The sequence below is a fragment of the Harpia harpyja genome, chromosome 18 (genome assembly GCF_026419915.1).
Source record: "Harpia harpyja isolate bHarHar1 chromosome 18, bHarHar1 primary haplotype, whole genome shotgun sequence".
In the NCBI taxonomy this organism is placed as follows: Eukaryota; Metazoa; Chordata; class Aves; order Accipitriformes; family Accipitridae; genus Harpia; species Harpia harpyja.
Window position 1 is genome coordinate 17,501,573 of NC_068957.1, and position 27,272 is coordinate 17,528,844.

General features: G+C 36.5%; 1 protein-coding gene across 5 annotated transcripts; it reads left to right on the forward strand.

The window, feature by feature from the left end:
* Positions 1 to 356: 356 nt before the first annotated feature.
* Positions 357 to 27,183, forward strand: PHF6 (PHD finger protein 6). 5 transcript variants are annotated; one of them, XM_052814040.1, is made up of 11 exons: positions 357 to 626; positions 5,651 to 5,830; positions 6,033 to 6,134; positions 9,403 to 9,536; positions 9,856 to 9,899; positions 19,313 to 19,479; positions 19,646 to 19,789; positions 21,023 to 21,127; positions 21,962 to 22,095; positions 22,745 to 22,874; positions 23,161 to 27,183. In XM_052814040.1, the coding sequence occupies exons 2-10, from the start codon at positions 5,693 to 5,695 to the stop codon at positions 22,872 to 22,874; spliced, it is 1,098 nt and encodes a 365-aa protein (XP_052670000.1). In that variant the 5' UTR covers positions 357 to 626; positions 5,651 to 5,692; the 3' UTR covers positions 23,161 to 27,183. The 5 variants fall into 5 exon arrangements, with proteins under 5 accessions (XP_052670000.1, XP_052670001.1, XP_052670002.1 ...); XM_052814041.1 differs by having other exon boundaries at positions 357 to 544; positions 24,473 to 27,183; XM_052814042.1 differs by having other exon boundaries at positions 357 to 544; positions 26,148 to 27,183.
* The last annotated feature ends 89 nt before the right edge of the window (positions 27,184 to 27,272 follow it).

Here is a 27,272-nt window from a genome sequence, read left to right on the forward strand (position 1 = left end):
GGAGGACTGCGCCTGCGCGGCCCTAGCAAGCAGGCGCGCCCCCCCCACGGCTGCAGGTGAGCAGTGCGCAGGCGCAGAGCTCCCCGCCCCGCCCCCTTCCGTTTCCCGGCTCGCTCGCCTCCGGACCTCGCGGAGAAGTGGGGGTGGGGAGCGGGGGGGGAGAGGCGCGGGGCGACGCGCGTGCGCAGTGAGGCCGCGAGGGTCCGGCGTGCTCCCGACGCGCTCCCGCCGCGCCGCCTCGCCTCGCGCGCCAATCGGGCGCCGCCCCGCAGCGTCGCGCCGTCGCGGCCCGAGCGCGCCGTGCGTGCGTGCGTGCGTGCGTCTGTGCGTCCGCGCGTCCGCTCGTGCGTGCGTGCGTGCGTGCGTGCGTGCTTGCGCTCGGCGGCGGCGGCGGCGGCGGCGGCGGCGGCGGCGGCGCAGCGTCCCCTGCCCCGAATGAAAGGGACGGTCCCGGCGAGCGAGCGGCCGTGAGCGACCGGCGGTGACGGGGGGGTGGGGGTGTGCCCGAGCTGCTCCTCTCCCCGGCGCCCCACCCGCCACACGGGTGAGTGACTGAGTGACCGACCGAGCGCCTGCAACCGCCTCGTTGCCCGCCTAACCGCCTCTTTGCCGCGAGCCCGGGGCAGGTACGACGACCCCCGGCCCGCCCGCCCGCAGCCCCCTCATCCCCCGGCCCGGGGAGCCCGCCCTGCCCTCCCGCCGCCGGCCGCCGCCGGTCTCTGGGCCTCAGCGATCCGCCCGCCCCCGGGAGGGTCCCGGCACCCCGCGCTGCCTCTTTGGGGGCGCCCCCCGGTGCCGTTAACCCGTCCCCCCTTCCCCTCCCCGAGCCGACGGCAGCCGCTCGCTCCGCCCGCTTCGGCCCGCTCCCTCCTTCCCTGGAGGATCCGCCCCCCCCTTGTCTCCGGAGTCCCGTTTCCCCCAAAATTCGGTGAGGAACGGGGAGGGGGATCGCCCTCGCCGGGAGCCCCGCGTCCCACCGAGGCCCACCCCCCCCGGTAGGCCCTCCGTCGGGGAGGGGTCAGGCCCCGCCGGTGCTTGTGGCCGGGCCCCTGCGGGGGCAAATCGCGGCAGTCCCTCCCCAACGGGGTGCCGTGCCGTGCCTCATCGATGCCCCCCGGGGAGGCGAGCGACGGAGGTGCCGTTATCGGCTCATCTCCCGCTCCCCGTGGGAGTATGTAAACTTTCCTGAAGATCGGTCGCTGCTGTCTGCCAGATTTTCCTTACCGCAGGCTCTTTTTGTGTAATTTTTATTTACCTGCTCTATTCTTATTGTTTAGACTTTCCAGGATTGGGCCTCCCCCCTGCCTTTGCCCCCCTTTGGGTTTTTTTTTTTTTTGAGGAAGTTGCATGTATAAGTTCCTATCCTACTTTTTATAGTGGCTGTAGGATGCTGTGTGAATGTAACTATTGGATAAAGATTTCCATGGGACCTGTGACTTTGGGTTCTCAACTACAGACACCTACAGGATACCTCCCTTCTCCCCAGCTTCACCCCCACCCCCCTCCAAAATAATGCCCCCAGTAATGGGCAATTGACCCTAGAAACTAGAAAGCACTTGAAAGTTTCTTGAACACAAATTCTGGTATCTCTAGTAAGCATCTTGAAAAAATCAACGCAAGTATTTTCTGTAGCTTTTCTCGAGAGTCCAAACCCCTTCAGCATGTTTAGTGAGATTTTACAAAGCTTGTATACTTGTAGGTTTTCCTTGTGTGTCTGAAATTTCCTTCACGGACAAATATAAATCCTAATTTTTTAAAAAATATGATTTTGTAATCACACAGGCCGCACAGCAAAACAAACTTTACATGAGAAAGTACAGCATATAGGTCACTGTCCTTTGTTGGAAATACAAGTGGGGCCTTAACTCCTATAAACAGGCAGTAGTTCTTGAAACATATTCACGCAATAAATAGAAATTAGAATCCAGGTTACTTTCCGTTCTTCAGTGCTGAACAATGTCTCATACACTGAGAACATCCTTCTTTGCCTGAGAGTCGTTGAACTTGCACTCTTCTTTTATGTTCAAAAATCTGTTGTCTAGAACTCGGTAAAACAGTATGCAGGCCATACGAGTTTGTAAAACATGCTGCTTTAAAGATAAAATAAAGGTGCTATTAGGGGAAGCACCATGCTGAATACCTTAGTGGGCATTAAGAAACACAAATGCAAATGAACCAAAATTTTTGAGTGAAGAATCACTGAATGAGTTTCCTCTTTTGTGATTTTAAGGTAGACGTAACTTTTCATTTTTTAGACCAAGCCTGTGGAAAACATATCTATATGTAATAATCTGTGTTTTGTAGTACATGTGTTCCATTTTGGTAGAGATGGCGCATAATCTCGTAGTCAGTGATTCCATAGTACATCGCTTTCTGTGATCCAATCTATAAGACTTTCTCTGACAAAGCTGACAAGCAAGATTCTGTCAACAGTATGTTTAAACACTATTTTATAAGTCTTATTCATTTGTTAGCTTTTTAAACATGGAAAACAGAAATATTGAACTGTTTTTAAGTTGCATTATTTTTCTTGTTCCAATGAAATGTAGCTTGATACTTGGCAAACTGGATTAGTTGCTTTTGGGTGACTTAACTTGAGAGATGAAAACAGAATTTTGACTGTTTGCCTTCAGAATTCTGGGCCTGGTACAGCTGTGTAACTTGGTTGATCTTTTTCTGAAAATAGGTGTTTTTAAACTAGCAGGATAAGAAGTGCATTTTGGCACAAAGAAAAGTGATCCCAGTGTAGTGTTTTCTCACATTTATGAGAAAGCAAACATAATTTAGGGAGAGGTCTACAGATTAAATGCTTCTGAAATATTTCTCATGCTCAGTTTTGGTTTTTTTTTTTTCCTGCAGTCTTTAGAAATGTATAAATACTGTTAATGCCTAGTGATACAGAAAATACAAATGCAAAGGACGCCGGATTGGAAAGAAAACTTTTAGATATCCTTGTAAAATGCTGTCAGAGTAATTTAATCTGATGGTGAAAAGAATGTGAGTTTCCTTTCTGGCGTACCCTGATGCTTTTTGGTCTGTTTGCATTTTGAATAATTTTTCAAGTATTAAATTATTTATAATTGAATAAATATTCCAAAACATAGTATTTGTTAATTTAATTTTTTTGTTGTTATAACATCAACATCCATGCATCGTCAAGTAAATATTGGCACTATTTTTAACTTCACTGTGAGCCTTAAAAAAATCTAATTATGCAAAAGTACTTCAAGAAGTTAGGTTATGTCAGGTTCTAGTATTGCTGTAATGAAGTGCCTTCTCGTATCTCTTAGTGCACTGGAAGGTATAAAGCTGTGAGAAGATTCTTTATAATCTTGTTTCTTGGAAAGTTACTATTCTTATAAATAAAAGATTATGAGAGCCAGTTAATAAATTTTTATGTGTTCTATAAATTATTTGCATTTTCTAAAATACGAATTTGCTTGTTAAATTGAAAGATAGCTATTTTTTATAGTAGTAATTCTTATTCATGTAAGTCAGTAGAACTTGTACATGTGTTCAAGGAAATCCCTGATCTTCATTTTAAGAACTACTATCATTGCTGTCAATATATTGATAATGTTATCTGAATATAAGATGAAACAGGTAGACCCAGATGAATGTGTGTTTGTGTGCGTGTATCAAATTATTTATACCAAAGCAGAATTTCTTGCATTTTAAATTGTTTTGTTAATATATTTGTAACCCATCATTATGTGATTTATGTTGAGCTATTGACTGTGACCTGAGAGCAAGACATCTTTGTGATATTGTTTCCTACTTGCCTTTTGTAGGTCTTTTTCCTGCTTCCAAATATTATTATTTACTTTAAGTTTAAAAAAAACTACAAAAAAAAAACCCCCAAACCCACATATGAAAATCTGTGTATCTTTCCTTCAGAAACCATTCCTTCTTTCTACTCAGAAGGGATTACAGAATGGTCTTGTTTTGTTTTTTCTTTAGAAGAATACAGTATAGTAATTCTTTTGTGTTTAACACTTAAGGACTCTCTATTGCCACCGCAAATGGGTGTGACTAGTTTATCCAGATTGGCACATTTTTTGTGCAAATCAGCAAGATCTGATATCTATGCATTCTTCTTATGAGTATGCGTCACCGGCTAGTAAACTGCTTCCCAGTTATAAAAGAAAGCAAATGAAGCTGTTGATAAAGCAAAGGCAATAGATGCAGGACAGACACCTTTTGATGCAGGAGTTTTGTAGTAAACATTGCAAGACAAACAGTTAAAGCTCAGTCTGTGAGAATCTCTTGAAACAGAACAGTGAGAATCTAACAGGACTGTCTTTTAGCTGTAGTATATGCCAGCAGAAACTTAATGACATTCCTCTGCTTTTGATTAGAAAAATAGTGAGTGATATTAGTATTATGAGAGTCTGACAGCACTGAGAAGCAGGCAGGTTTGCCTATGCAAATTTCAGAACACAGTCGTGCATTTTTGTGCAGATCGCCATTGTAGCACAGTGTGGATGTATTGCAACTCTGCTATTCTTATGGCTGGGTTTTATATTTTTTTCCAACAGAAATATCAAACTATATGGTGGCTTTTCTTATTTAGATGAATCTAATGTAGACAAAGGCTGAGGAGGATGCTTTTATTGCAGTTGTGTCCAGTTCTGACAGTAAGGCTCAAATCTCCAAAGTAAAAAGCTGTAAGAAAGTCTATTTGAAGAGGATGTTATTTTATTTCTTGAGAGTTGTAGAAGCAAATGAACACAAACTACTTAATACTGGGACAAGAAGCATGTACAGTCGTTAGGTATTTTCACTTTTGAACTTACAGTGTCTGCCTGATTAGGGGATTGGGACCTCAATGCTATATTTAAAAATGTATTGCTGGTAACACATGAAAAGTTTGCGATTCACGTTGAGTTTAATTTTAAGTTACTTTTCTTAGATGAGACTAGCACCTCTCATGCACTTACTGAAAACTAGTATGGTACTGCTAAATTAGCTGCGGGTCTTGAAAAGGTTCCATTGCAGCGCATTAGTCATAGAGCCTTCTAAAATTTTGTTCCTAATGCTGTTTGACTAGCCACAGTGTATCAGTGAAATACCTAAAATGGTAACGTTTTATCTTCTCATCTCTACCCTCATCTAAGGGTAGTTACTCATCTCGGTGCTACTTTGTGAGCTTTTACACTCAAAACCTCTGGATGCTATGCTGGACACTTGGGTTTTTCTTTGCTTCTGTTTTTGAAGAAGTTCGGTAGCATGAACTTTATTGCATGCATGGGTAGTGCATTTTCTACAATTACCTTTGCTGTAGTAAATAACTATAAGAATGGGATGAGAGTTGCACTAACTTTTTCCCCTAATGATCGCTGTACTTGTTGGGTTTTCCACCTATTTCTTCTTTTCCCCTTAAGTTTTATGTTAGTATTGAAAGTTTTATATTAATGTTCAAACTTTTTTGCCTAAATAACTAATTCTGCTTGCTGGTACAATTTCATAAAAAGATGGCAGAATACTGCCTCTGCTGGGTGCACGTTTATTTGGATATATTGAAGTAGCGTAAAGAAAAGGGTAAGAAGGGACAGATCACTTTCAAGCAACCAATATTACATTTACAAAACTGTAAGTTAAATTGCCTTTTGTTGATGTTAACATGCTGATTGCACCTTTTTTTCTGTAGCATTGAGAGGATTGAAGTGGCATTCTAAGGTCATTTAAAATCATGACAAGCTCAGTTGGACAGAAAAAAGTCTCTTCAAGACAAAGAAAGTGTGGTTTTTGTAGATCTAATAAAGATAATGAATGTGGACAATTATTGATGTCGGAAAACCAGAAGGTGGCAGCACATCACAAATGTATGGTAAGTAACCCATGGGAAAAAGGAAAGGAACTAGTGAGCTAGCAAAAGGCTACAAACAAATGAAAAAATTAACCAGCCGTGGCATTGGCACAAATGATTAATCACTGTAATTTGAAATTTTTGCGGGTTTCATAGATATAAATGTTCTATATCACTTATACCCTTGCAACTTAAAAAATAAGTTTTGTTTTTGTAATTTTAGCTGTTCTCATCTGCACTGGTATCTTCACACACTGATAATGAGAGTCTTGGTGGATTCTCTATTGAAGATATTCAGAAAGAAATAAAGAGAGGCACTAAACTGGTAAGTGTCTATTTTTGGCTCTTCAAAATGGAAGACAATGTTTTCTTACCTTCTATAAAGTTGTTTTAAGTATTGTAGCTTAGTCATGGAATTATTAAAAAATAAATCCAGAATTATTATTTTTACAGTCACTTTTTTTCCTCATTGGCAAATGTAGGTGGTTGTAGCAGATAAGCATTTTTTCCAAGCAAATTTGAAAACTCATTTACAGAATATGCCTGTTTTTGCTTTTGATGGGCTGCATATAAACAACAGCATTTCCTAAATTTATGTTTCTAATCCAGTAATTTCTATTTAATATTTTCTGTTAGATTTCAGAAAGAAACCCACATTCTAGGGACCTGGCAAGGGTATTATTGTGCTTTTACCAGTATTTGGTTTTGCTGCCAAAATCTGGTTTTAACTACCAAAGGTACTTTTATTGCTTCCTTTTATATTGATTTAGTAGATGATTCTGTGAATATAGATGTCTTATGAGGTATGTGGGTACAATAGTGATTACAGCTCTACCAAATTAATGAGAATTGAGCAGCAATGACTTTTTTTAATTCCTGAGAAGCTAATTCTTTTATTTATTTATTTTTTTATTTATTTATTTAGAAGTAGTTGTTTTCCATTCAGGGGAATGAGTGAGGCTTTTTAAAAATATTTTTTACAAGTGATCAATTCACTCCTCACATTAAAAATTTTCAGCTTAGTTATTTAGAGCACTCTTACGTATTTACCAGCTTTTGACCTACTAAGAGTAGTCCGAAGTATTATTGCAGAACTACAATTATATAATAATAGTCTAATATTTCATCCAGTGTTTCATTTGAATTTTTTCCAACACAGGGAACTTTATTTGCTCTAATTAGCTGAAGCATAAAGAAATAACTCTTCACAAGTCATTCATGTTGTGATTAGGAATTTCCAAAGAACATGGTAGTAAATGGAACTACAGATCATAAAGAAACTTTTTGTCTCTTGGGTCTCTTAAATGTTTTTTGAACGTTATTTCTTTTTGTGTCATCGGTGGTTTCTGTCTTTCTGCTTCTGAATCTCTTTTTGTTCCTTCACTGATGCAACAGCTGGATGTATTCTTGGAGCTCACTAGCTGTATGTATCAGGCACTTTGTTCAGGTTTTTGCAGAAAACCTGGATTTGGTTAACCTAGTAGATTCATAGTCCTGAGATGTTTCCTATTTGGAGAGAATTTACAAGATAATTTTAGATCTTAACTTAGGTGCCTTATCTCTGTCTGTAGCTGTCAGAAAACTACAGCTCTGAATCACTCTGGAGGAATCTGTCTTTCTCCATTGACTTGTATAGGAAGCTTAAAGCTAAATGTTTATAGTTAGCCCAAATACCCCCTCTAAGGTCTGCTTTCTGTTCTAGCCTGTTCTTTTATGTGGGAACACATCGAGCAAAAATATCTCGGCGTGGTGCACTGGGTTAAGTAATTATATTGATAGCTTGGACTAAATTTGTCTGCTGACAGATTTTATGTAGTTGCCCTCCTTCAGAAGGTGCTGCTGCTGACCAGATATGCACTGAAAATTGAGGCCTGTTCATTACTGAAGCGATAATGACTGACATGTAGAGCCTTTCTGATGGTAATATATTTCTATCTGAGAAAAGTTTGTACGTTCAAACCTTAATAGGCTGGTCATAAAAACTTCTGAAGTCTAAATATTTGGGAGTACAAGGCACTGATATCATTAGTATTTCTGTTAGCTGTGCATGGGAGGATTTTTTTTTAAAGAGCTTACCTATTTTGCAGCTTGTCAAACTTGACATACACCTGATATAGCTTGGGAGTTAATTAATCTGTTGACAGTGACCATTTGGACAGCCGGACTTGTACCAATGGAATAAACATTTTATTACTGTCAGGAAACATAGACCAATAAGTCAGGATAAAAATTTTGTTCATACAGATACATCATGGTGTTCATAAAAATAAAGTTTTCTTTTAGTCGTTTCTGGCTTTCAAAATACTGAAGTACTGACTAAAATTGATTGAATGGATATAATTTCAACCTAGGTTTTTATAAAGAGCTTTGATCAGCCATTATTATATGTTAAACCATAACGTATAACAAATTTATGAGATAAAATACCCATACAATTTAGATAACAACTAGGGAATGGTATATAACTGTACCATTTCAGAGCTTGCAGAGGAGTAAATGGAGATGATCCAAGGCTTTGACATTTTTACTGTTCAGTTAACTTTGTTAAAATTGAAAAACAGGATGGTGATATATAACTTTGGTGGCATATTTATTTGGCATATTTGAGACGAACAAGAAGAACTTGACTAAGCTAGTGCAGTGGACAGAAAGTGTATTCCACAACGATATACGTAGGGAGTATCCTACATTGCATGCTTACACTTATGGTTTTGGAATTAATTGTGACCTTTTGGGTGTGTGGGCAGTGTGCAGGATACAAAAAGCTCTGGTTGTCTTGGGAGGGGACTTTAATGGGAAATTCTGAGATTTTGAGGCAATATTGTGTCAGTAAAGAATTAATACAGAGAAAAATATTGTGATACTATCGATTACTTCCTTTCCTAACACAGCATAAGAAGGGCAGTGAACAATTTAGAAGCATGATAGTTGGTGTATCCTAAGCAATGATGAGTCTAATATGAGAATTAATTATTGGGAAAGGAGAGTAAAGCAACAGGCTCCTATTTAACCTTTTCTGCAATATAAGTATGAAGAGCAAAATTTAGTCTAATTGAAATAAATTCATCGTATTTAGCAAATATTTCACTAAATTCAGTGTTTTGGAAATGACTTAAGGAAATAACTGTACAGAAAATAGAGGTAAAGTTAGCTGCTGAGGCTAAGGTAAATTTGCAGGTCATTGGTATTTCTGACTGCAAGATTCTTTGCCAAATGGGTGTGTCTTTTTTTTTTTTTTTTTTTTTACCTACCTTCATAATGTAATTCAGTACTAAACAAGTATGATCTATGATTTTAACTTTTCTGAAATGGTTGGTACAGACTATCCTTGGGAGTGGGATATTTGGTGAATAGCTGTGTCACTTTCATCAAACACGTTCCAGAAAAGTAAATTACTTATTTTCTTCATTGAATTGATAATCAATGTATGATGGTTATTGTACTATTGTATAACTGCAACCTCAGAGCAGGAAGAGTTATGCCAAGTGCATAACTCCATTTATTTTGTCACCAGGAGTGGTAACTATATTATTTTTGAACTCAGAAATACTAAGCCAACAGTAACATGAATTGTGCTTGCTTTTTCTCTACAGATGTGCTCTTTATGCCATTGTCCTGGAGCAACCATTGGCTGTGATGTGAAAACATGTCACAAGACATATCACTACTACTGTGCTTTGCATGATAAAGCTCAGATAAGAGAGAAACCCTCACAAGGCATTTACATGTAACTATTACTTATTTGCTATATTTATTTTTGTATTTATATTTCACATTCTTTGTTTAAAAAAAAACCAACAACAAAGCAAACCAAAAAAAAAAAACCCCACTTTGGAATCTAAACAAAACTGTTGCAAAAAAATTCTAATGATGATTGTGGCATTCAAAATAGTGATGTGCTAGAAAAGCATATTTTCACTGCAAGATTTTTATATCAGTGAGTCTTACAAGTGGGAGAAAAATGTACTGGCATTTAAATTTAAAAGATGAGTAAATAATCTGTGAATCGTGACTGACTTGACAGTTTTCAACTACTTTGTTTATAGGATTTTATGTCGAAAACACAAGAAAACTACGCATAACTCTGAAGGTAAAATTATTCAATATAAATTTTTCCCATTGTAGAAAGATACTTGGTTAAATTTAATTTTTTCTGGAGAATATAAATGTTTTCAGTAAAATTAGAACTACATTTTTTTGAGAAACAATGAGTTTGGAAGCCCATCTGATTTCTGTATTTTCTCTAAAAATTATTGATTGAGGTGGAGAAAAACCTAAAACATAAATTTTAGGATGTTTGAAAGATTTGATGTTCTGTCAAAACAAAGTTTGGGTAGAAGTAATGCATTCCCTTCTGGGAAGAGGCTGGCTTATATTTGTAGTTAAATATTCACAATATTAACATCTAAAATATTTTGTCAGGTAACAGCTGATTTTTGCTATTGCTAATGTTCCTAAATATTCACTATTTTTTTGAACTATTAAATAGAGTTTAACTCTTCAAATAAGAAGAGCCCAATAGTAAATGAAAAGGTTTGTGATCAGATCACTTATAGATATATTTCTGAGTCATTTTGATAAACGACAAAAGCTGTATGGATACATTCATAAAAGCTGTGCATCTTTGCAGAGGACAATTGTGAAATGCGTGAGGGGTGATATGCCACAAACGTAGATAAATCATGTGGTTTGTTAAAATTCCAAACTAGTTGTGCTATTGTGTATTTATGCAGGTATTTTTCCTTTTTCCTACTGTATCTGAATTTGGGAAAGCAAACAGTTGCATTACTTTCAACTGAAATGTCATCAGATTTAACTAATGAGGAGTACATGACTCTTTATTTAGTGAAGATTAAATTTCATAGATTACTTCAGTCTCTTTTTGCCAAATGTATTTTTAAGGTAATATGCTACTTTTTATGCTGTGGGTAGTAGATACATTAATGGTAAGGTTTGGATGTTACTTCAATGTTCAGAAAGATACTGGAGGCAGTAGAAAATCCCAAATGAAAACTGATTTTTAAAAAAAATTTTTTTTTTTTAGTCTATTTAAGTAATTATTGTTGTGTGCTTTGTATAAAACACTCTGGTTTTGCTATTACTAGGTTTAAACAAGAAAAGCAGTATACATGTTGTATGTATTCTCCAAAGAGACAGGGACACATTACCTTGTAGTTTGGCACTGTGTGTGTTTGTTTTGGGGTTCATTTTGCTTGTTAGCAGAAACAGAATATGAAAGACATTTGAGTCCAGAAAGAGATTAATCTCTTTAACTGATACTTAAACATAATCTTTTATACTTATTCACAAAATGGCTCAGTGTTTGACATCTATTGAAAAATGCCTCCAATTCTGCATGGTGCCCAATGCCAATGGATGACTTTTTCTGCTTGAAATTCCTTGCAGGATCTGAACTTGTGCTTTTCTATAAGAGTTTTCAGAAACCATTATCTCCAATTCTACGATGTCATTCTCTAACAGCAAAGGCTTTTAAATTTTGTATAGATATATTTGTCTGAGAAGACATAGGAAAAATTACTAGAGGCATAGTGGCTTTTTTCTTAAATGTTGATGATGGCAGTTTATTAAAATATTAAGCTAGACTCATCCAAAGAGACCCTTAGATTGAGGGTAGGAGAAGGAGGAATAAACAACATAATTCAGAAGTACTGAGGCCAAAGAACCCAACAGTATCTTACTTGACATTTAAGTTTGCACACATTTTTTTGTTTAAAATATTTAGTTGTTATGCTTTACACTTCTAGAAATGTGTGTAGTTATACTTCACATTTTTGTTTTCTGGTTTTTGTTTAATATTTGACTGAAATTTTATCCTGTGCTCTTTCCCAAGGAGTAGGTTCTTTTTTTAGTCCATACAGTTTAGAGAACTATACCCATAGAATATTATTACTTACAGTTATGGATTTGATAATGCCAGAAGCTGGGGCTCTTTTGTGATAGACCTCCTTTAAGTCAACAAAAGTAAAAATACATATTGCATCTGTCTTATGGAAATTACTTACAGCATTGTATAGCAATGGTATTTTGCTACATTGAAAACTAATTACCTTTAGAAGACAGAAATATACAGGATGCTTTTCAGAGTTTAAGAAGGGACTTTGAAGGGTTTGTTTATTAATATTTAAATACTGAAGTTTGCTCAGTGAAATGGTAACTGGAAGATGTTGGATGGTGAGATTAAGCTTTATATATGTGTTTTGTTGGTTTATTTCTTGAGGAAAATGTGAGTATCGAAGAGGAATTTAAATGTGAAAGAATGGTGGTGTGTGAAACCAGAAAGGACTTGCAGAGAAGAGTGAATAGACTAGCTGGGGATACTAGATGCTAACATAGTGGCTTTTTTTTTTCCTCTTGTTTTTGTTACATTTTTGTGAGTCCTTGCTCTCAGCAGTGTTTTCATAACAGAATAGTTAAAGCTCATCTGTGGTTATGTCACTCAATGCAGGTCCACAGAGGCACTGGAATTATCAGTCCTTTTTAATGGAAACTTACTGCTCCTGCTCTGGGATGCTGTTGGGGTTTTTTTTCTTGGTCAGTGTAGAACATCTGGTTTTTTATCCTTTGTTCTCTGATTTAATTGTTGCAGTCCAAATATTTTTATTATGTCATTTCTATTAGTGGATGTTGGAAGAGTTTTTAGGAGTGTTTGGTTTGGTGCAGTCCAGAACAGTGTATTATCTGTAGACAGCACTGTTGCCTAATAGTGAGATTTTTCCTTCCCTTCCGTAGAAAATATATGCTTTTGGGGGCATACTCATTCAAGTCCGAGATGTGGCTAATGTACCTTTTGTTAGAAGTTCTAGTTTAAAAAGAATACGTGTTAACCATTTGATAACATTTAAAGAAAATTTCTTGAGACTGCATGGAAATGTAGTTGAAGGACCTATGTTGGAATTAAAGTTACCCGGTTAAAACCTAATGAAAAGGACCTCTTGGATGTTATTTATTGCTGTCATGAAGTTCAAGTGGCACGAGAATTCATCAGACTAAGTGTCTCTGTACTCATCAAGACAAAATTAATGAGCGATGGGAGTTCATTTTCCTTTAATTGACAGGAGCTGCTGAACTACCTTCTGTTTGAATATAAAAATATGAAACATGGCAGCAAAGTATTGTGCTCTTAAATTCATTATCTGTTTCAACAGATTGTTGCATTTGTCTAATTTATCTGTATGGCCTAGCCTTCAGGTGACATAGAACAGAAAAATTGTATTTCTCCTATATTTCCTTTGTGTATATATAATTCAGATCGATTCTTCTGTGCTGTGTTCTCACTAACTGGAAGAAGGACAGTAAAAGTGAGGTACTCTCACACTTTATACTAGGCTGTGGCTGTGAGGTCAACAGATTTGAAGACACCTGCTCAGAGGAGCAGACCAAGTTACTGAAAGCTTCATGTCTAGATTTTTGTCTTGCTGGTTACAAATCTAACAAAATAATCTGACCTGAACTTCAAGTAATAGTTTAATTCATAATTTAGGCAAGCCATCTAAGTTTTCAGTACCTAATAGGTTACAGGAATTGGTGCCAGTGCTTTCAAACTGTCACAGCTAACTATTAGCTGAATTACTGTTCAGTTTGATACAATTGCATTTATTCTTTTTGAAGAATAGAGTATTGTTGAACTAAGGTTTTGGAACTGTTTGTTGGAATTTATTCCAATGTACTGGAAATAATTGTTGAAAAGTTTAAAATCTGGTTTCTTTCAGTTCCCTGCAGGTGGGGCTGCCCTGGCCCCTGTGTTGCATTTAAAACAAATTCAGCTGATCAGGAATAGTTTAATATAAACTAAGATAAGAATGTAATTTCATTCTTCTGTTACATAGTGGTAAAACAAAGAATAATGAAGACAGCCATCTATTGTTAATGTTTAAAACAGATGCTTGGGAACTGAGGGGTCAGAAAATAAAGTGTCCGTAATTCCTATTGTAGCCGTACTCAGAACCTCAGGGAATTATGTTTCCACAATGGAAATAAGGGCATTCCCTGTCTCAGCATCCTTTTCATGTTATTCTAAAGATCAAACATGAAATCTATGCTTCTCATACTGCTCAGTAAGTTGAGTCAGGATAATATTTCTCTCTGAGACCTATTTAGAGATGCTGCAATCTGTATCAAATTGAGTACCTTTTCAAAGCACTGTGTAAGCCAGAGGCTAGCAGGAAAAACATCTGAAACTTTTTGGCATTATAGTTAGGTAACATCCTGATTCATCTTTGGATTCTTTAATCAGTGTTTGTTCATAGTTGCATTTTCTGTAACACTGTTCACAGCATAAGCTTGCCTAACATTGTATGCATTAATGCAGTCAGGTATAGAAGTTTCCCTAACATTGGAGTTCAATGTCATTTCAGTTCTGCTGGTGGATGGTAACAAATTCTTCCTAGGCTCTGTTAACTCAGCCTTCTCATCTGTCTTACGGAGAATGCTGCTCTGAATGTGGCATCAAATATACAGGTAGTCTTAGGACAAAAACAGTTGGTCTAGGCAGTAAGTTAGCAATCTCCTATGCAGTCCATTATAGACTAATGAGGTACGTTGCAGAAACATCACAATGGTGTTTTCTTATGGAAAAACGCACAGCTAATGGAAAAGGAAAAAATGTAGAAGTAATGTGGTGAATGGTTTGTCCTATCTGAGGAGCTGTCCCATGGTGTTTACATTATAAATCTCCTTCCTATCTAGGCAAGATGTTATACGAATAGAAACTTGGTCAGCTAACTCATACTTAACAGGTTTATCATACCAGTTGTCATAAGCTTTCTGATTATGCAGATAAGCTATTGTCTGTCTTCAGTCTTTGCCAACAATTGCTTGCTTGAAAAAGCGTTTAGATTGTATGGTTATGAATATTTTATTCATTTTCTATGTTAAATGTACTTAATTAAAGAAATAATCTCAAGTACTTCATAACATAGGTACTATTCAGTCAAAAATAGCTTTTGGACAAGAGGCATCAGTTCCTTGAGGTATCTGGTACTTGTGGAAAACATTAATGACGGGACCTAAGGGGTAATTTAATTTTTTTCCTCTCCACTCTTACTTTTTCCAGTTTAGATACATTTAATGTAAGTTAGTCTTTTTCCATTTAAAAAAAAAAAACCAAAAATTATATTCAGCATTTTGATCGTTAATTTCACATCATTTGCTGATAAGAGCTGCTATTATTTCATGATCAGTTTACCGGATTCTATATACACTTGCAAGTGTTTTTATGCAAATCTCTGGTTCTTATTAATGCTTATAGATGCATTCACATTTTTATTATTGGCTACTGGGACAATAAGGTTTTCGGGGTTTTTTTACATTTCTTTTCAATTTAAAATAATTAAGTTGCCACATATGGTTCATTGGGTTTCAGCCATATTTTAAGGACATCTTACTTTAACATGCTAAAGTACTTTTTTCTTTCTCTGTTATATTGTTTATCTTCTAAAAATCTAGTAAGGTTGATTTTGTTCTTTGTAATTTTTAGAGTTTCTCTTTTATCCCAAATGCACTGTGAAACTTTAAATACATATGTGTGATTTCAGATTTACTTAACAGCATGTCTAAACCACTTCCACATTCTACATTTTGGCTTCTTTTTATGTACAGTCCTACTTGCAAATATATTTTGCCAGTCAGTTTTGTTTATTATCTTCCTCATACAGACTTAGCCCCCTTTGCTTCTGGCTCACTTAATCTATTGTTTAAGGTAATGTAGGAGGTGCATACAGAGAGCAGTATTAGCCTTTATTGTACACATCCTCTTTTTATTTGTTCTTTCACAACCTTTAAATCACTTAATTCTTTTATTCCTTTGCTTTAACCTAGCTTTTGGAAAAGGGTGATTCCATGTATATTTCCAGCTGATGCGATACAGAATAGATCAGTAATATCTCAACCTCTTCTCTGCCAAGCCTTATTTTAAACAGCAAAACATCTTGATCCTTTTTCCTTCTAGTCATGATCAAAGGAGAATTTTTAGATTTCTCTCTGAAGCTGAGTCTCCCTGTTAACAGTTTATGTAATACAGCATTTTGCTAGTCTTCTTTTTGTGGTACTTTGTACTGCTTATGGATATCTAAAATGCAAATTTGGGGCTTGTTGCTGCTCATCTTTTCACTCATCTGAATTTACAATATCATGTTCTTAGGTGCTTTTTAAAATGTAGCATGTTTCCTCTTGATTTCTACCCCCACCCCTCCTTCTCAGACCGTATTGCATATTAAGCTTGTTTTTTCAGATATAGCATTTAGGGACTTCTGAAGAAAGCTCGTAAGATACCTCCTTTGAAGACTTTAGATAACTTTATCTTGAGAATATTGTGATGATTTTAAAAATCAATGCAGTAATGGGAGATATGGGTTGGGGGGCAGCTGAAGAATATCTAGGGAATCTCAGGGGATTCAGAGTATGGGTGATATCCATGATAAAACGTCATCTGGTCAGGGAGGAGTTGAACAACTTTTTGTGTTTTCCTTAGTTCAAGCTGACATGAGAAGTTGGAAACACCCAACCATCAGATGCCAGGGAAACAGGGTAAGCTGGCAGTGGGCTTGAGGGGAGGGATAGGGCACAAACCAAATTGTATATTAAACAGTAAAGACCATCCAAGGCAGGTGTATTTTAAAGCTGGTTACAATCTCTTTCTTCCTGTACTGTTACACTAGTTCATAGTGCTGTTAAAAATGGGAGAAACTTTAATGTTTTGAGATATCAGTCTTGCAGATAGATGTGGTAGAGCAGATCCTCACATCTTGGTGGTGTTAATCTGTAGGTCCATGTCACTTGTAGTAGGAGACCTAAATCTGCAAGGAGTTTTATTTTAATGAAGGGGTCATGTAGTATCTAGATTTTGATGAACTCTGAACTTTTTTGGAAGTACTAGTTTTGAGTACAGAAAAGGGGTTCTCCTTTGAGGAAAGCTGGGCGATCTTGATGTTTTTTTATCTTACACTGAAACAATCTTTTAAAAATGTAGCATTTTTACTTCTCAAATCTTAAATATTCTAATTAGGCTAAAAATAGCATTTAAGAACTTATTCTGTAAGGAGTCTGTGACATTTCTTATAAAAAGTTGGTCTTCGTAACGTGTGCTTGGTTTTTAGCAATTATGATTCACTTCTAGTTTTGAAAGTGTGACTGTAGAGAGTTCAGAATATGCTTTAACGGTATTTGGAAAATAAGGGTGGACTAAGAGGTGGAAAGCATTATGGTTGACAGAATTGATAAGGAGCTTTGGAAAAAATAAGGAATGTTGGTGAATGGAGTACGTTTTGCTTCATCAAATACAGTAGGGAAAACTGTGGAATGATTTTTGAAGGAATATTTTTAACTTCTTACTGATATTATATAAAGGGTCACGAATTCAATAGTCACATTTTGTTAAGACTTTTTTTTCTAGAATAACCATCTGTGATTTCTGTAAATGTAAAAGTAGAGACAAAGATTCACAAATTTCTTTTCATACATTGGTGGAGAGCTCATATGATGAGGGACAAGATAAAAAAGAATTCTTTTATTTGAAAGACATTTTCAGGTTGTAATAAAATTTGCTATATGCAGTCTGAGAGGTACGATACCTAAATTGCATAATCTTGCTTGGGGAATTTAGCACGTAATGATAAATGAAAAATAATGTTAGATCATAAATTCTGAGAAGAAAATGTAAAATGTATTGTTTCATTAGATAATCCACGTCATGTACTTTATTTTTTCAGAGTAAAATAAATGGTGCTTTTGTCATCTAATTAGAAAAGCATAGTGTATATATATTAAAGCATAGGAACGTTGTGGTAGACTGATGTATTTTAGTAGCAACTTGGGAATATCTGTGTATAGCTGAATAATCTGTCAATTTAAGCCAAAGCAATTTGCAGATTTGTATCAATTTATTCTCAAATTTTTGCCTCTTTCTAACCATACAACAGAGTAAAGCTTTGGGGGAATTATGTTTCAGTATAACCTGTTGTGGTGCCTTTGGATTAGTTTTCTCTCCATTAATAAATGTGCAAGAAGCTGTAGCTTTCTCAGGGATTAGTGAGAGATATGATAGACTAAGTTTAATAGGATACACTTGCTTGCAAGGCCTTGGGCCAGTAGTTCAGTTATCTTCAAGTTGATGGCTGTGGAATATGTTCAAGTCTTTGACTTCAAACTTTTGTGCAGTTGAGTTGCTGTTAATCATGAGATAGAAATGTGATTTGATTTTTATGTGATAATAGATAAGAAAGATGAGTTCTGGCGAAGCAGCATTTAGTCTCAAAAAAAGATGTCCTGTCTGGATAGTGAGACCACGATAGAACAGTGATAAGTGCTATGGCAATACTTAAATAATAATACCACAACAGTTAGTTAATTGTATAAAGTAGATGTTCCAAATCTTCTGATTAGGATTTCCTTCCCTTTGGGGGTTCATACTGAAGTTTGTGGTTTGGATTTTGAGAAGCCAGTTCTTTAGCAGTGTGTGTGCATGTTTCTTTAAACAAGTCTGCTGAAATATCTTTGCAGTTTGAGCAGGGGTGGGTGTTACATATTAAAAAAGAAAGCTGCTTCTGTGAGCAGCTGATGATAAGGGAGGTTGTTAGTGACTGAATAGAGCTGGTTATTCAATATAAGATATAGTTTAGATCATATTGGGCAATCTTAAGTTTGCAGAATTGATCTGTATTAACTGTAGAGCTTTGAGTAATCAAAAGGACAGTCTGCTAGAATACTGGACTACAGTTCTATGTAGCATTCAGCAGTTGAGCTGACATTTTCAAAGGAACTTGTCAGACCTCTTTGGTATGTCTGTATTAAAAATACACTTTCTTATATTCTTAATAGCCTATAAATACTTTATCTGGGATATTGTCAGTGTGGGTGATTTTCTGTAAACTGGCAGCTGCTTTTAGCTGTAGATGTAAAAATATACTGTAACTAAAATGAAATTTTAGATTTGTTTCATGCAGGCAAAATACATTTCAGTTTTAAAACTTGATGCTAATGTTATAGCCAAAATGGGTGAATCTTCTTCTTAAGTCAAAAGGCATCAATTAATAAAGCAAGGAGAGAGGTGTTATTTGGATACACTGGCATAATATCAAGGACAATTTACATTGGAGTTAGGCATCTTAAAAAAAAAAAACAAAAGCTTATTTCATGGTTGAAAACATTTTCTGGTTTCAGTGTAGTTTAAATGACTCTGATTTTCAGTGGAGGTGGATATATGTATCTGAGGACACATTCTGGGTCTGAAAGTAGAAGTTGTAAGAAATGCTAAACCTTCTTCATATGTTATAAAGATGCAAAGGTGTGTGATACGTATAAAGAAGTAAATAATGTTTTCAGGATCTGCAGTTGCATGTTTGTAATAAATGGGAAAAAGTTGCTATTTTTATTTCTGACCAAAATACAGGTTATGTTTTTTCTTGTCTGTGTTTTTTGTTGTTGTTTGTTTTGTTTTGCGTAAAATTTTTGAGAATCTTATTTGATGATGTTTTCTAACTTCTAAAGCAGATTTAGAAGAAAGTATCAATGAACATGAGTTGGAGCCTTCACCTCCCAAAGGAAAAAGGAGGGGTCGTAAGGGAAAGCCAAGAAAAACAAATTTAAAAGGGCAATCAGAAGACACTAGATCTACGTCCTCACATGGCACAGATGAAATAGAAAGCAGTTCCTATGTAAGCAGTAAATATGCTAAACTTCTTAGAAGACAGAATTGCATATTTCTTCTCTGCAAATATAACTTGTATTTGTCTGAGCCTCCAGCTGGTGGCCATAGGCTTATAAAATTACAACCTTACTTGTAACCCAGCAGTATATTTTAGTAAAATGTTTTTCTTTCAGAGAGACAGGTCTCCCCACAGAAGCAGCCCCAGTGATACAAAACCTAAATGTGGATTCTGTCATGCAGGTGAAGAAGAAAATGAAGCTAGAGGAAAGCTTCATATATTTAATGCCAAAAAGGCTGCAGCACACTATAAGTGCATGGTGAGTAACAGTATTTCTGTTAACCAGTCTATTATGTGAATTTTGTCTGAATTGCTATTTTAGATTTTAATACAGTACCCTCACATGTAATTATGCACGAGTATTGTCTGTGTGCTAGTGATCTCTTTAAGCGCCACAGAATTGCGAAGCGAGCAATTAATTTATTTTCACTGCAGACAATATGGATAAAAGTTGGCTACGTGCTAAGAGTTGGAATTAGCTCAGGGAGACTCTTTATTAAAAATGCTCCCTTAGCATCTAAATGCATACACGATATTTAAAAAGAAAACAGAAAACAGTTTTAACTAAAAGAATCCACTCCAAAAATAAAATACCTTTACTCCACAGGCATTCAGACAAAATCTGGGAAGAATCCATGAACTTCATTAATTTTCTGACCAGGGGATTCAGGCTGTGTGACACAAGTAGAGTGGGACATGGAAGTTCTAGAAAACGCTTTCCTTTAGATGATCACATTTATAGAACTGTCAGCCTGAAAAGAATGTGCTCATTTCAATGAACATGAGCAGATACCACTATCTTTCATATAACTCGTTCTATGAATGAGGTAGGGCTTTGAGTAACAAACCTCAGTGGTTCCTGTTGTACCTCAAAATGAATAAATAGTTCAGGCAATCTGTGGAGTATTAATTGTCTTCCTATACCTAGCCTCACTAAACAGAGAGCTGGTGTGTGCCAGCAGCCTTGAGTCTTAGAGTATTCTTCGCTACTTTGTGTACCTGAGCTTTGGTTTGAAGACAATTTAAACTGAATATACCAGGATGATGATAGTAGGGATCGTACTTATGTGCTCTATTGTCATCCCTCAGGCCTTTTCAGGTATGTTGACATCAGCTGTGCCATGAAGCTGAATTACATATATGTCACGGGGAAGGAAATGGGAGTATTCCTAAAAAGTTCAATGGTGTAATTGATAATATTGCCCATTTATTACTTTGTGTTTTCATCATGCCATTTTTTCTTGTCTACTCCTTTGTCTTTTAAAATACATTTCTCCAAGGCAACAAATGTAATTAAAGCAGTCAGGTGGGTATCAGAAAGAATACTCATCATACTAATTACTCAGCATGGGGTTTTTTGCTAGTTTGTTGGTAAAGCACATGCTGTCTGAGATCACAGAAGGGGATGTTCAATATTAGGTTATGCCTGCACATAAAAAAATTTCTGATCATGTTGGTGACCTGAAATTATTTTTACTTGCTTGTTTTACAGTTGTTCTCTTCTGGCACTGTCCAGCTAACAACAACTTCAAGGGCAGAGTTTGGTGATTTTGATATCAAAACTGTACTTCAAGAAATCAAGAGAGGAAAAAGAATGGTATGTATCTGCAGAATGTGATGAATGTGTAACTGATTCTACTAAGGTGTATATAGCTCTGCCTCCTTCCTTTCGTGAAACAATCTTTTCAATCTGTTTCTAAACACAAAATTTAAATGTGTTGTTACTTTTGGGACAGGTAGCCAGACAGGAATCACCTTAAAAATTACTGGTGTTTGGGAACGTGGTATTTAGGTTTCTTTGTGACAACGTACATAGTAAATTATTATTAGCCTTCCTGTAACTATAAGAGAGTAAGAGCTTTAGATCCTGGGTTACTAAAAGCACACTGTGTAAAACTACAAATAAACTTAGAGAATATGTTCTTGCAGTGACATGTTTCCCACTGTTTTGATGTTTTACTATGAAAACGTATTAAGGCCTCAGAGATGGGGATGTTGGTAACATGTCACATTGTATTTTATTAAAATTCAGGATGTTTTTAAAGTGCTAAGAAATTTATGGGGAGGAAAAGAAAACAAACAACTCCTAACAATATTGTTTCTTGGAAAAAAAAAATTAAGACTTCCTATATTAGCATACTAACTTCAGTGGCAATAAAATGATCTTGGAAATGCAATAATACGTGCAATCATGTAGCAATTTTCAATGCAATGGACAGGTAAATCCTAGTGATCGTATTTTAATAGGTTAGTATTATGTGGTTTCTGTTTTACAATATCTTTGATTAACTTCTCATTGGAAGGATGATCTGCCAGAGAAATTACTCTGTTCCAAAATGGTAGCCATAAATATGAGCAACACTAAACTGAATACTAAGAGGCAAGAGATTGAAAGGCTGAACAGTGCCATTCTCTTTTTTCCCCTGCACAGAAATGCACACTTTGCAGCCAGCCTGGTGCTACTATTGGGTGTGAAATTAAAGCCTGCATAAAAACATACCATTACCACTGTGGAGTAGAAGACAAAGCTAAATACATTGAGAATATGTCACGAGGAATTTATAAGTAAGGACCTATGTAATTCTTGAATCTGTAATGAAAGTGAAGATATTTCATGGAACTTTTTCAGCCTAACTTGGCTAGTCAAGTATGTTATTAAAAAAGAGAATATTATTTCATCTAAAATGGTATTTTTAAGTAATTGTCGACTTTGCAAAATATTTCGGTTACTCTGCTAACTTAAAATTTCTGTAGTAGTCTTGTAATATGAGAAATGAGAAAATTAATTGACGACTTATATTTTCTTCCTCGATTAATCTGGTATTTATACTGAGGAAACCCTGGATAATTTATGTCATGATTCTTCCATATTGATATGTTTTGTAGCTTATTTTTGGTTTTTTGGAGCCCTTAAGTTTCCATACTGCTGGTGTTAGTGACTTGGCTGCAGCTGAGTTGCCAGTGTGGTTGTGCCCACAAGAGGGCATTCTCTGAGCAGTGTAGTAGCAGTTCTTGAAAACTAGAATTGATCAAAGTTTTGTTGGCTAGTCTTCAACCTTGTTTCTCATTTTAACTGATGCTTGACTGAAAACCATGAATGAGTTAAAAGAGTTAGCAACTGACTTGTAGCACATCTCAAAACTAATTGAGGGGAAAGTCTGGTTTTGATAGGTATTTTCAGTAAAAGTCTTCACTGTTTCTTTTATTGTGCTAGACTCTATTGTAAAAACCATAGTGGAAATGATGAAAGAGATGAAGAGGATGAAGAAAGAGAAAGCAAAAGCCGTGGCAAATCAGGCACTGACCATAATGACATTCCTCAGCAGCAGCTCAATGGAAACTAGGTATGGAAGTTACTCCTGACAGATCTGTTACCGAGACTGAAACGCAATATACATTTAATGTAGTTCATTGCAGTGAAGTATTTAAATCTAGTGTATGCAGATGAGTACTTTCTATTGGTATACTGTAGAAAAATGGGGAGGATTTGTCATTTTTTAAATCCAGCTGACTTAGTATAAGAAGGGAGGCCCTCATTTCTATCGCTAAATATAGATGTAATGTCAGAGCTGCTAAATGCCTTTCTGTATGATTTTAAATTTACTATTGTTTTCATCATTTTTTAAACAGGTTCAAGGGACAGAGTTATAGAACTGGGAATGGCTAAGACATCATAACTACTAATTCTTTTAAATTGTTTTCTAAAATCAGAAAAGGGTTAGTAACTTTTTACTACCCAACTCTGTTAGAAATTTCATTGAACTGCCTGAAACGTTCATGTGTGTGAGCCTTCAGTAAGTGGCAGAGTTTTACATGTCAATATTATGTAGTTTGTAGTCTGCAGTGTCTGGAAAAAATGAAACACTATATAAATGATATGTAATATGTACAGTGTCAAAAGTTAAGGCAGACATTGAAATGAAGTAAGATCTATATTTCTGGACTGAATAAAAACCTTAAGATTTGGAATGTGTAAGTTGTTTAGTGGATTCATGCAATGAGGGAAGGTCTTAGCTAGTTTAATTAACAACATGGACAAGTTTGTGGTGGCAACAAGCTGGTACTTTGTGAATTTTGCATTTTCTTCATACACAAGTTACGGAGGCTATACATGGGAAAGCCGCTCTCTGTTTTTGCTTGCAAAGCACACAGTAGAAAAGGACTCAGTGTACACCGAAGCACGCTTGAACATTTCAGGTTGTTCCTGTTGTGATTGCTCATTCCGCCCAGCATTGTTTGCGGGAGATTTACTTGAGCAGCTGTTGGTTCTGAGCTGTGAGCTTTAGAACTCATGCCAAAGGGCTGTAGTTCATTCTTTCCCCAACGACCCACCTCTTTCTGTGTCCCTGATTTACAAAGAATGCTTCACTAAATGTGATTAAAAACCTTACCATGCAAACGTTTGGCCTCTGCAGCCCAATCTCTTTTACTTCAGAGAGTTACAACTCTTAACTCACTATGGAATTTAGCCACCATATCTGACGTCCATACCTCAAGTGTTCTGTGTTGTGTGGAACACTTCATGTTTTGTCCAGAATATGCATAAAGGTCCCATATTCTGTAAGAAGAATGAGGAAACAACCTTTTTTGCTAGATTGGTATTTATTTTTTAATCTTATGACCACTATATGAGAAACTTTGCTTATCATCCTTATTGTTTTAGTGATTATTTTTTCTTTTTCTGTCAAGTCAACAATCACGTCATGGAATTCTACTTGCTAGAGTTTGATGTTCCTTTAGGAAATAATCAGATCTAGGCTATACCAAACCTAACAGATCAGTCCTCTGACTGCTTTCTAAACACCTTGTCATTTCTAATGGCTACTAGCTTCTTCAGTTGGTCTGTTAAAGCACGTTCTCAGACTTACTTAAATAAAACCAAAAAGCTGAATCTAGTCCACATGTTTGTCTGTTGCTATCCATCACCTTATTGTTTGTTTAGGGTTTTGACTTGTTTCACTCTGAACTCCCAACAAAACTTCTGGATTTGAAGGAAGGAAACAAGCAAAATACACTGATTTGACTATAAACTGCTACAGTTCTTCTGTGATTGGTATTGCAAAAACAGTTCATTTGTAACATGAGTTTCTGTAGCATTTTTTACTTGTATTTTTAAAAGATTTAACGTGTGTCATTTGTCTTCTTATGCATTCCCTTAATGTCTTGAGGGACTCAATTACTGTATATTGGAGTTTCTAACATTTTCCCTGTTAGAATTCAATCAATTCTGTTTGCTTTCCTGGAGAATAATGCCATTTTGGAAAGAAATATTGCTCTGTACAGAAAATATTCAGTTACTGCTCTAAACATGATGCCATTGATCATTTTTATTTTGTATTTGTAACTTTCAAAATTAAAAGCGTGACTTGAATTGCAGTGACAGATCGATTATTGAAATTGTCTATCAAGGTGTTTTGTTTCTCCTAGAATATGAACATTTTTCAGCCACTCAGAACAGTTTTAGAATGCAAAATAACATCCTTCAATGTTTAAATTACTTCTAGATTTGTGCCTCAGACATGGCCCTCCCATGGAAAAAAGGCACTTTGTTTGCAGCTACTGTATTTTAACTAAGGTTGCATGGGGTAGATCTGCCAGCATACTGATTGTATTTGAGACTGAGCTCTAATTCATAGTGTGTCAGTTGCTTAGTACAATATTCAGTCCAGTAATTCATCTGTTATGAAATAAATTACCCCATTCCATTCCTCGAAGAACCGGAACAGCACTTTACCTTTGGGTAGCAGAAAAGTAAGTGGCTGGTTTACCTGTTACCTCTTTGTGCTGAGATGGCCTGACTAAACTGTCATTAATTCAGAATTCATGGAAACAAAGTCAAAAGCAAAAATCTTTTCTTACGAGCCTCAAATTTGTCATGACTGACTTCAACTCATGTATGCTGGGTAAAAGTGCCTTACAATGTAAAAATTGTATTTATATGTTCCCAAGTAGCATCACCTGCTGGGGAGTAATTCTGTCGTGGTGTTAATATTTAGAAGAAATGTACCTCAGCAGTGTATTTACTGTACATCTCTTACGTCCTTAATTGTAGTTTTAAAAAGCATGACAATGTATGATAGTATACAACATTTACATCATTTTTTTAAAGACAAAATACTGCCATTACTGTCTTTTTATGTGTATTTTAGCTTGGAATTTCAGACAGTCTGAAAAAATTTTTTTTTTTTTTTTTTTTTTGGTAAAGTAATGTAATCTTTGCAAGCATATATTGAAGATTATTCTGGAGCATCTACTGCCTTCCCAGAAATGTTAGAAGTAATGAAAGTGCTCTATAGGTGAAATAGGTATGTTTAAATTAGCTAGTTAAATTAATGCAGTCTATTTGTTACTGAGATTTTTTTTTTAATAGGCACCTTCTGCTTTCATCTCACAATCAGAACTCATGAATTTAACAAAACTTGTCTTATGAAACTGGTTTCACTTTATTTAATTTTTTTTTTTTTTTTTTTTGGCCTTTGGGCATTCCTTTTGCTCACAAGAGTAGTGTGTGCTGTTTAAGACACCTGGAACCCTCTGAGAAAGGGAGGTTTCTCCCCAACTCACTGTATCTCTATATTAACAGATCTCCCCAACTCACTGTATCTCTATATTAACAGATCTGCGATTGTGCTATACCAAGAAAGGACTGTACCAAGGAAGGACAGGCATCAGAAGGATATTGTTCAAATAACTTGAGGATACAGCTGGTGTAATGCCAGAGTCTCAAGGCGTGATCAAACACTATAGCAGTAAGCTGTGCTATCACTCCATTTCAAGGAAGGGTGAAAGGCCAGTTCAATATCAGCATCAGTGCAGCTAGCTAGGATGAAATAGATTATGTGATCAAAAGATCTACTTATTCAGCAGGTGTTGATCCATAGGAGGTTCTGTGATAAGGCTCTAGTAGGAGTTACACCTACACTCCACAACGTCTGATCTTTAGGTACAAAGAGCTGTGCTGATCTAGAATGGTATGATTATACCAAATCTGGCCCTAAAATGTAATACAAAGGAAGAGAGCTTGCTTCTTACTGCTGCCTATATGAAAAATAACTTCATGCTAAACCAGGGTGAAAGATGAAGAGGTGATAATCTGTTTGAAATATCAGACTTACCTGGCAGGTGATAATCAGTGCATTCCAAAAATATTAACACGCTGAATCAGATTGACAAGAAAATTAATCCTCATTAGATGAAATTAATCTTAAGAGAACTGAAGGTACATTATAGCAAATAGTAACTCTTCTTCCATGTCACCAGAAACAGATTCTACTGTATTAGTGGTGGAGGTTAAAAAACAGAACACAGCTCTTGATTTATATACTCGTTGAAGCAGTTTCTGTATATGCATATGTATGCTCATTCATTAGTCAGCAGTGACATCTCAACCCTTAAAGAATCCTGGAGAACTGTTGCTTGTCAAAAAGCACTCGGGTTAGGCTAATATTTGCAGCTTTTGCTCTAGCATACATTTACATTAGGTGTAAAGACAAGGAATGTATGAAAGAGGGTAAATGCATTCCTATCTACAATGTTATGTATATTTTGTTCCTGTTATATTGGCTTTACTTCCAAAGTTGTAGTTTGCAGTATTAGTTTCTTTTTATTGGTATCCTTGCATATATATATTCAATAAATGAGTTATGAATTTCATATTTGCATATCTGTCCTTTTTCTGAAAGCATAACTTCTAAAACTGTCGTTTTAATGCATAAATGCAGTATTTCCTATTGAAGTTACAG